General features: G+C 37.1%; 1 protein-coding gene across 1 annotated transcript; it reads right to left on the reverse strand.

Annotated features, from left to right (window-relative positions):
- Nucleotides 1-5673: 5673 nt before the first annotated feature.
- On the reverse strand, nt 5674-6509 carry LOC104426182 (rapid alkalinization factor). The gene has a single exon (XM_010039143.3). It carries the CDS (start codon nt 6400-6402, stop codon nt 5995-5997), a length of 408 nt encoding a protein of 135 aa, XP_010037445.1. The 5' UTR covers nt 6403-6509; the 3' UTR covers nt 5674-5994.
- Nucleotides 6510-10875: the final 4366 nt, after the last annotated feature.

The raw sequence follows: 10875 nt of genomic DNA on the forward strand, positions 1-10875 counted from the left end.
GCTTTGGGCATTGGGCATTTTGGAAATGCAACGTGTCACTATTCATCGTCTCTCCCCCTTCGTCTTCTTCTCTTCCCTGCCCATCTTCTTCCCTATTCATCTTCTTCTTTCCCACCCATCGAGCTTCTTCGGCAGCTGCCACCGCCGCTTGAGGGTCGCGCGTCCCCAGTGACCACCGCATGGGGGTGGCGCGACCCACAACCTCAGGTGACGTCACCTGACGCGTGCGGACCCCAGGCAGATCTGGCGGTCCGAAGGCCAGATCTGGCCTCTACGACCTCAAGTGCTTGAGGTTGCGCCTCCAGGCAACTAGATCTAGCTGCCACTGCGACCTCAGGCGGCTAGATCTGGCCGTCCGACAGTTGGCCGACAGTTAGCCAGTCGCCAGTCACCAAATTTGATTTTCAGATTTAAAAAAAGTAAAAATAAAAGCAAAAGCCCATTACAAATATTAGTTTTGCCAAACGGTATTTATATTAAAGTTGCATTTCAATGCTATTTGATACTACAATTTACCAAATGGTACAACATTTCGGAAAACCCCTTTACTTCAAAGGTATTTGCATTCTCCTGAGAGCATTTCCTTAAAGCCAAACCAAACGGGCCCATATTCTTTGGCTCTTTGTGCTGGTCTCGTGCTTTTTCAAATGCTCAACCTTTACGGGTATCCTTTTCAATTGCTTGGATGCCTCCGTGCTTTTTGGCTGATCGATGGAGTCAGAAATGAGAAGGAAAACACACCAAAGCAAATACACTGACGTTGCAATGTTATTTTATGGCTCACGTTCCTTGATGGTGACCAAATGCCGGAAGATCTGGCCATGAAAACGCTCGAATGCGAGGAACTCGCGAAACAGGGCAACACAGTAAATGAGTGGGAGCGTAATCCTAGGATATGGAGTGAGATAGATCCAGATTGGATAAAAGCACTAAAAAATCTTCAATGAAAAAACAAAACCTAGGAACATGAGGTTGTTATTCCCCTAGCATCAGCACCACAATCGATACAAATGGTGGCTCATATGGGAGATTAGCTACATCCATGGCTATGATATAAGAGAATTCCTACCCCCACCTTATTGTGTTCTATTACAATTCTTGTCCTGGCGAACAAACGCGGTCTTAAAAGATTCCCATTGTGTAGCTTGTCTAGATTCTTCCATGAATTCCATATTTTGACGCTGGTTCTCATTTTATATATGTTGTACATATTGGAGAACCATGTAAAATTGAAATATACATGAATCCGGTTTTTCTCTTCTTGTCTTCTAAACTCACTTTTGATTTTGTAGAAGGGTTTTGAAGGGGATTGGTATTTACCTCACTAGTTACTCGAAATGTTTGGTCTAAGGTGCCAATGAAGTTTCGACTATATATTTGATATCGTAGTCCCACAAGATGTAAGTGGGGAATCCCATGATTGGCAGTATACTCAAGTTTAGGCCCGTCCTTCGCTTTGCAAACTAGCCAATCTTTCTTAAGACCCGAGATAGATTGGAGACTCGAATCTAAGGTGTCCAACGTGGCATTTAAATATTAATAATGAAAGTATTCACAAATAAAGGAAATATTAAAAATCAAAATTAGTATTAAAAAATTAATCAAATACTGGGCGCAAGAACAGCACATTTGACCACCGAATTTTCTAGGCGGTATTGACATGGTGCTAATGTGTCAGTCCTGTGAGTATTTGCTTTTTTAGTTTTAAAGGAAAGACGAACTTGAAAAATTAAGAAGTATATAGTTTAGGGACTCAATTATACGAGAAAAGATTAAGTTACCTGATCAAAGATTTATAATAGTTCGAGGACCTGCAATACATTTATTCCTTTTTTGACTCTAAGTTCAGCTTTTTGAAACTTACTAAAATTGGATTTTAATAACACACTTACCGCCCGATCTTCTTTAAAATAGTGTTTTTTTTTTCCAGATTTTTTAGAGCATATAAACGTTATTGTTCGGAGGCTATAAGATTTCTTCCATGAATTTTAACAAATAATTTAAACAAAAAAATCGGAGAGAAATTCAAAGGTATCTTAAAAGCAAAAATAAAATCATCTCCAATTAGACTTGTCAAATAAATTGGTTGGGTCAAAAATGGTCTAATCTAAATAAAGCTACTTAACTAATTTTGATTTATTTCCATGCAATACAAATCTAGTGAGCTATTCTTGACCCAACACAAACCAATTCATATAACTAAAAGACTTCTATATTTAATCAAATTTAGGAAAATTCAAACCCAAATTAAAGTAAAAGCATCGAGTAAGTGAGCCAGAGAAAGTGAAGAGAAAGTCATATAGAGGTGGGTTGGATCTAAGTAAGTTGTGACCCATTTAACACCCGTATAAGTCCAACTATGACTCATAAAGTTGAAGCTAAACTCATTTATGATTCATTTAACGATAAACTTATATAGCAACTTAACCCAATAAATATGAATTAATAAATACATAATCCATTTTACGACAGAGCAATACATGGATTGCATCGTAGCATGTGAAAGAGAGAGAGAGAGAGAGAGAGAGGGTTATTGCCTGTTCTCGATGTATGTCGGCTCAGCTCACACGAACCATAGATTAGTTGTGTTCCACGTGAGGCCCTGTCCATCTGATAATTCATGTGACCCGAGATCTCTTGCACCATGATCATCCAACATTTTCTAGAGAGGGAGAAAGCGGGAGGGGCCTGCGAGGGGAAAGCGATTGGCGTCCCATCGGATGGTGGTCCTCTCGTGCACTTCGCAATGTGTGGCTAGCACGGTGCGGATGCATGTGTGCGTGCGTGCGTGCAGCTCGGAAATTGACAGGGACGCGCGAACTGCTAATGAACCCTTCACAGGAAAAGGCGGATACGCCCACTATTTGCCTGAATCCGGTCGATCTCGGAGCTAAAGTTGCGGAAACCCTAGGTGACTACTGCACACTAGCGCTTTCATTTAATGAAAAGCACGAAGATTCCTGCGGATGTTGTTTTCATATTAGCTGGAGCTTTTTCGTTGAGCACCTATGGCCCCATGACATAAAATTTTGTTTTGGTTCTTGAGTTACTTATTCTTCCGTGCACCTCATTGTCTTTTGCATTGGACTTTCTAACATTGGTGAAGTATGACGGTTTGTGGTAGATGAGTGTCGTTAAGATAGATTGAGACAATTCGTTTTCTAACATTGGTGAAGTATGACAGTTTGTGGTAGATGAGTGTCATTAAGATAGATTGAGACAATTCGTTTTGAAAGTAGAGTGATTTGAAATAGAAGTGCACCTATGATTGAAAATTGAGATGTGCCATTATGTGAACTTCATCACTTTATTGGGTAGAAGAACACTAGAAGTCTTAAAAAAAAAATTGAAGTGCCACTTTAAAAAAAAAAGAAGATCATTTGAAATTTCAACAAAAAATAATATGTGGCTTTTTTAATAAAAAATTTTGTATGACTTCTCATATTATTTAAAAAGTCCAATCCACTTGACATTTCCACATGGTGTGATTGGTAATGAAATGATCGTTTGTCAACAACGAATGACATTAAAGTAATCACTTTAAACAAAATTTGGTATTCAAACGATCACTAATTACAATTTTTAAACAACATCGTTTACGGATTATAGTAGGACTGAGAAAATAATAAAATATAATCATGTTGGATTTTTGGTGAAATCAAAATCACCACTCAAGTGATCTTAATTTTTTTTTAAGTGGCCCTTTAGTAATTCGGAAAAAAAATTTAGCACTAAAGTAAATGTCGTACACAAATTGACACTTTTAATGTCATTTTCCCTGCTTTATTGCATGGTGACTCTTGCGTGTGCTAGAGGTAATTGGATTGAGAAATAGTACACCTCTCCATCCGATGTCAACATTGACGACAGGGTGCAATGAAATATGGGTATGCTTATTGAAGAATTTGAAGAATTTGACGGGCACTCAAGAACCTTTTGAATCAGATGATTGATGAGGAGGAGAGAGGATCTCAATCCGGAAGTAAGAGTACGTGTGATTCGACCATGTAAGATAGGTTATGTGGGAAAATTACCCAAATTAGCCCTAAACTTATTTTATATATGTCAATTTAGTGTTAAATTTGAAATTCCAATGTAGCAATTTCAATCAATTTTAGCTAGAAATAACCGGCACAATAATCCAATTATCGATAGACATCTTACGTGACAAAGCACCACATTAGTGACAAAGCACCACATTAGTGATTTCTCACAAAAATTAATCATGAAAAATATATTAGAATTATACGTAAATATTCTGGTTTAAACTGATAAAATTGAAATAATTATACCTAAATTGATGTTCACATGACAAATTTAAAATCTATTAGATAATTTTCTCAAGGTTGCGTGGAGATATTGGAGACGACGACGACGTCTCTTTTTCAGAGCTTTTCCCCCGTGACCCATGAAATTGACGCAAAAAAGTGCGAATGATGAGGAGTCCAATTGCATATGGATGGCATAAATATTGTGATAATGAGAGTGGGGAGATAAGTCAAATGGTAATAATTCCGTCGGGTCGAGATCGAGATGAGACAACGAAAGTCGGTGGGGGCTAATCGAGTGCGCCATCTGTTGCGCCAATTTGGGGGAATCGATTGGTCTATTGACAAATTTAATTGTTCTAGAATAGAATTTGAGACATTTTCACATGGGATCTCTCTCGACGATATGGGGAGCTAATTATGGCTTTGAATGCTCGAAAGAGAAGCAGCCTCCTTCAGCACATAACCTAGGAAAAGACAGAAAACCGGAAACCGGAACCGGCTGTGCAGATCGAGCCTGACCCCGACCCGGACCACGTAACATCAATTGCCTTGAAAATTAAGTTAGTTTGAATAAAGCGTACTTCTTTTTCTTTTTTTTTGACAAGAATAAAGCGTACTCAACAAAACCCATTTTCATAATTTCCACCAAATAATTGGGTCAGTTCGTTTTTCTAAGAGAAACTTTTCCATATTTAAATGACGAAAAACTTAATCGACCAACGAACTGAAAATAACAAAAATTAGATAGGAAAAGAACGAATTTCCCTTTAGCAAGAAATGAAAACATTTTCTTTAAATTATCAAATGAATGAATTTCCATGAAAATATTTTTTTATCATAAAATTTTCAGTAAAATAAACACATTCTCAATAAAATAAAATAAAATAAAAAAAAAACCCTTTCGACCATGCTTCTGCTTTCATCAATGTCAAAGAACTAGACATTCGAGGGGCTCGAGAAGCAGCTCCGATCCCCATAACCATACCACGCCGTTGCTCATCCACCACGCTCGCTTCCTTTATTGCATCGGGGACTCCCCCCCTCAATACTAAAATTCAGATTATTTTTTTCCCAATAAAATTTTAAATCGCAAAATATTTTTCTGTAATCAGAAACACATCCACATAATTTCCCCACGCCGCCGCGCATTTCCGGCAGTAATTTCTTTTTCTTTATGTAAGAATTCGAATATTTCGTAACTAACTAATTTTGCTCAACCTTTCAAGTGCCAATTCCTTATGCATAGGCAATGCGCGTGCCAATTACTATTTAGTAAATAAAAAAAAATCACTATATTATTTCTTCCCCCAAACTGTACCCGAAAAACAGATCAAGTCTATGATAATCGTAATTTTATCATACCTTCTTTATAAGATACCGTAAAATACAAAAATGGAAAAAATAACTAGAAAAAATATATGAAATTTCCTCTCATTTCGATCGATCAAATCACCGCGTCCGCGACAATTACATATAAATTTATCAATGTGCATGCGCTTCGTTTTACACCAGAACAAATAAAAAATACTGATTATATTGGAAAAACCCAATTATACTATTTTACGTATAAATACGCTCCATTATTCCAATAATTGGCAAAAAAAAAACCCCCACATTAAATTCCTACTCAAACTTACATATAAAAAAAAAGGAAATAAATATATTCAGACTTTTCGAGTGAAAAGAAAAACCGAACTCTGTTTGGCCTCCTCTGTGCTCCGCTTCAGCCCCTGCAGCGCGTGATCCTGCTGCACGCCCGGGAGTACGGATTCGCCGCCGCGCCGGGGCGGCAGTTGTAGTACGACGCCCCGCGCCGGGAGCAGGGGACCACGTTCCGCCGCAGCGCGCCGTAGCTGATGTAGCGCCTCCCCGCCAGGATGCGCCGGTTGGTCTCCGAGTCCATGGCCAGCTCCTCCCCCCACTCCCACTCCCCTCCGCCGCCCCCGGCGGCCAGGCACTCGGCGATCGTGCCGCGGCACTCGCCGCCGGCGGGGTATGGAATGACGGCGGCCGCGAAGTCGAGGCCCGAGGAGGAGGAGGACGCGGCCGGCGCGGGGGCGGACAGGGCGAGGAAGACGAAGGCGACGAGGAGGGCTTGGAAAAGCTGACCGGAGCCGGCGGTTCTCCTCATTTTTTCTCAATTTTCCGGTGAGTTTCACCGGTGGTTTTGTGGGTTGAAGACAGAGGAGGAGAAGATGAGAGAGAGAGAGAGGTGGTGGTGGTGATGGTGGTGGAAGGGACTGTGGGAATATAAATAAAAGGCGACAGGTGTTGTACAGGTGCCCCTGGGATAAGGGCTTATTTACAAGTGTACCACGCTTTGACTTTATGTGATCCTCCCTTTCCTTTTTTCTTTTTTTATCTGCTTTTCTTTTTCCTTTTGCTTTCGTTTTTCTTTTTCTTCCCTCCCAGCTCATTTGAAAAGGATTGACGTTAGAATTACGCCATATTTCGCGTTACATTGGAAATATGAATACATTTTAAATTATAGAATTTTGTTTATTAAATTGCTTAACGAGTGCCTAAGGAACATTCGGGATTTTTCTTTATTCGATAACGTATGTTTAAAATTATAATACCTCGATAATGGGTGAGATAATTTTTTTAATAGTTATTGTAAGCTATTGCGATTAGGGGATACTGTCATTGCAAGAAATCTGTACAGCACCTCATAAAAGCTGTAACAATCATATTCACGGAAGTTCCTGTGAGAAAATGGCATCGAACAGGCTTTAAACATCTAGAAATATATCAACCTATATATATATAATTTTTTTTTTTTTTGTGGTGACAACTTTGTTTTGTTTATACAAAATAGGCATCATAAAAGACTAGATAGATCCTTCATCAATTGAAGCACATGGTTTAACATTGATTGGGATGCACGCCGATGATGATTGTGTTTTGGCTATGATAGTCATGCAATTCAATTATGTCTCTCAAAAAAAAAATAGATTTGTCTGTTAACTTCAAAAGAAATAATAACACAAACGATTCATGAATTTTAATTAGGGATTATATTGAATATATACTAAACAATCATTGACCACATTGAATAAATCAAAAGTTCATGAATTATTTTGCATATTATATCAAAGTTAAGAGATCATATTAAATAAATTGAAAATTCATGAATCATATTACTTATTTGGTCAAAGTTTAAGGATTATTTATATCATTTTCCCACTTAAAAAGTAAAGGCATGCTTTACTTCTCGGTTGAAGATATAAACAATATGACGACTATCTCCTAAAGCTTTTGCTTTTAACCTTTCTTTTAGTAAATATATTACCTCAGTTGTAAGTAAACAAGAGACGATGAAATTGGCAAAAAACCAACCGAAAGATCTAAAAAATTGGGAGAGAGGGTTCTTTAAAAGTAATTCCAAGCTTTTGTTGAAGGATGCCAGAATAAATCTCTTGAAAAAGTTGTTTTCTTTACAGATACCACGTTAGTAGCACAAAGACTTTTCCTTTGCAAATTGGAATCCGATACTCAAATAGAAAAATTCCTCCATCATTTCACAGTGACAAAAGTTACACATCATTGTCAGCTAGGAACGACAACATCAACACAAAGCTTAAAAATTCAAACACGTAAAATCAAAACCAAATCACTCTGTAAATACGCGTCGGATCAGACACGTGATCCGATCTTAACATCGCGGGGAGCCCGGCTTTTTGGTCTACCGAGAACGAAATTTATGCATCGGGACAAAGAAGTGAAATAGTACAAGGAGGCCAGATATTAGACAGCCAATGTGAGGAATGGACCACCTTTGAAAGGGATCCGCAATTTAAACTCAAGAGAAACCGGACACTAATGAGTGAAGCCGACAGCTCCTCTTATAATTTTAAGACGCGGTGTGGGGGCCCAGGTTGGTCGATCGGAACGGGCCCAAGCGGCGAAAAGCGGGCCGTCGATGGCGACAACCGCGTTTTCCTGGCCTCATGATAAGCCTCGGATTTTTTTTTTATCCGGTGGAAATTGACAGCGGGGGACCCGTTCGCACGACAGATGTCCTAAATCTCGTGTACAAAAATATGATCAAAGTTGTGAATCTCTCCCACCTAGTACAGTATGGTCCTTTTGACGAACAATACCTCAAATCGCTTACACATCGCTCGAGAAAAGTGCCCTTGCGGTACCCTCGATCCAATTGAAATGCTCATGCCTTGAAATTTTTATTTTTCGATAATGGTGCATGACTTAATTCGATCAATTCAAACGTTCATGGCTCGAAATTTTTCACTTTTTATATTTCACTTGATTTAAATCTTACAGGTGGATACACTTTTGTTTTGTTTTGTTTTGTTAATCGGCAACACTCGAAACTTTCAAAACATATAACTTTTGGTGCATAGATTTATGTACAATATTTTTAAAATTTTAAAATCCAAATAATATTTTGATGGGAATTTGATGGGAAATAAAAAGTTGGTCAGGGGTTTCTAGTTGTTAGTCTGTGTTTTTATTTGAAACATCATGTCTAGGGCTTTTGGCGCTTAGAGTTTGGATCCATTCTACATTTTGGAATCTTGGACCTAGTGCTCGCGTGGCAATGTTTGTTGGTTCCTATTTGTGTCGTAGCCGGCGAATTAACTTGCACAAGAATAATGTCACGCACATAACGTTGTTGGTTTTTATTTTTACTTTGGCTGTTTTCTTTTTCTTACTTTTATTTGTTTTAAAGAGTTTTTTTTTTCTAATCTAGAATAGATCTGAAGGTTCGCTTTCTCATTTTGAGGAGGTTTCTATTTCAATCTAGTCTAGATTTGGGACTTTTGCCTGTTTGCTTTTGAGATTTCGCTTTCCTCATATTTTATTGGTGAATAGGTTTATTTTCAAAGAGGATCAAAATAGTTTCGTAAAGGTCTTGCATGTCAATCCATGCCCATTTGACCTTGTTATTCTAAACAGCGATGGTGTAGGAATCTCATCGCCGAAAGACAAAGCTGTGCGTAAATAATGGAAATCTCAATGTGAGCTTATTACCGAAGATGGATTTGGTGATCATGCAACAATTTTGTTTTGAAGAAGTTATAGATCTACTTTTTAAGTTCTAACGATTTATTTTGTTATCTGTAATTTGTTTTGTTTTGAAGTTTTTTAGAATTTCTATTGGTTTGCGGTAGAATGACGTTATTTCTCTCTTGCATCTATGAAGAAACGAATGAAATGTTACCGGAAAAAGAAAAAAAAAAAAAAAAAAACAGACATAGCATGGATTTACTTGAGGTGAAAAGGCTAAGAAATATGTCTTAAAAAATTAAAAATACAAAAAAAGAAATAAAATAAAATAAGAAGACTTAATACACCTCGACCTTAATGAGTGCCATAACTAAGCTTATTGTCACATTATTTTGTCAATGTTAAACGCGTTCCAAAGTCAAAAAATTATGACTTTGCGCTTTGTTTATTTCGTGGAGGATTTGAATTTTTTGGAGGATATTTTTGAAGAAATTATTTTCTAAAAACATGACAATATTTTTCAGTATTTAATTGAAATCTGAAAAAAATTAAAAAATTATTTTCCATCCTTTGGAAAGGAGAACATGCTTTTTTATTTTTCTTATTTTCTTAAAAAAGACATAAACTGTTGTGCGATATAAAGGATACATATATTTTAGGGTTAATATCCTAAAAAACCCCAAACTGGTACACTTGTGACAAATTTACTCCAAACTATTTTTTTTGACCATGAAAAATCCCAAGGCGGTATCTTGTGACAAATTACCCCGACGACTATAAAAACCCTAAACTTATACATTTATGACAAATTTACCCCAAACTAATTTATTCAATTGCAAAAAACCCATAAAATGGTAAATTTGTGACAAATATACTTTCTACTAAATTGGATTAATACCACAAAAAATTACAAAAATTATAAACTGTGACAAACGGAGCGTAAAATCCTAAATTGGTATCTTGTGGTCAACTGTCACGTGTCATATAACTTAATAATTTGAGAATAAAATTTAACGAAAATTAACAGAGGGTAAATTTGTCAAAGATATACCAATTTGGGGTTTTTGGTGGTAAAAAAAATAGTTTAGGGTAAATTTGTCACAAGTGTACCAGTTTGGGGTTTTTCAGGATATTAACCCTATATTTTATGATCAAGTTTTCAAATTGAGTTTTATTGAATTAATTTTCTATGACATTGATAACATTATAGATTATAAAATATTCATTTTTTTCCTCTGATGGTTTTTATTGACATTTCTTTTTCCTAGGGGTTTAAATAAGCACCGTAATAGAAAAAAACTGAAGTTATTTTTACTTTTCATATGTTGTGTGATAGAAGGAAGCTTCTTCTTTTTTCCCTATTTTCCCCATATGATGTATGCTAACTATTTAAGTAGACCTGTTCTCTCTCTCTCTCTCTCTCCCCCTCTCTCTCTGTTTTTTTTTTTTTTTTTTTTTTCTATGGTCACAGTGTTCTTCACGTACGCATTTTCTTTTGATTTTTCACCTAAGGCCACCTTGTGCATAACTTGTCCACCTATTTAGTATACAATGAGGCGAGACCTGAAAATTTTCAAGATTTTGGAGCAGGTGTAATGAATGACAACGAAGGAACCCATCGTAAACGAACGAG

Source organism: Eucalyptus grandis, chromosome 2 (genome assembly GCF_016545825.1).
Source record: "Eucalyptus grandis isolate ANBG69807.140 chromosome 2, ASM1654582v1, whole genome shotgun sequence".
Lineage (NCBI taxonomy): Eukaryota > Viridiplantae > Streptophyta > Magnoliopsida > Myrtales > Myrtaceae > Eucalyptus > Eucalyptus grandis.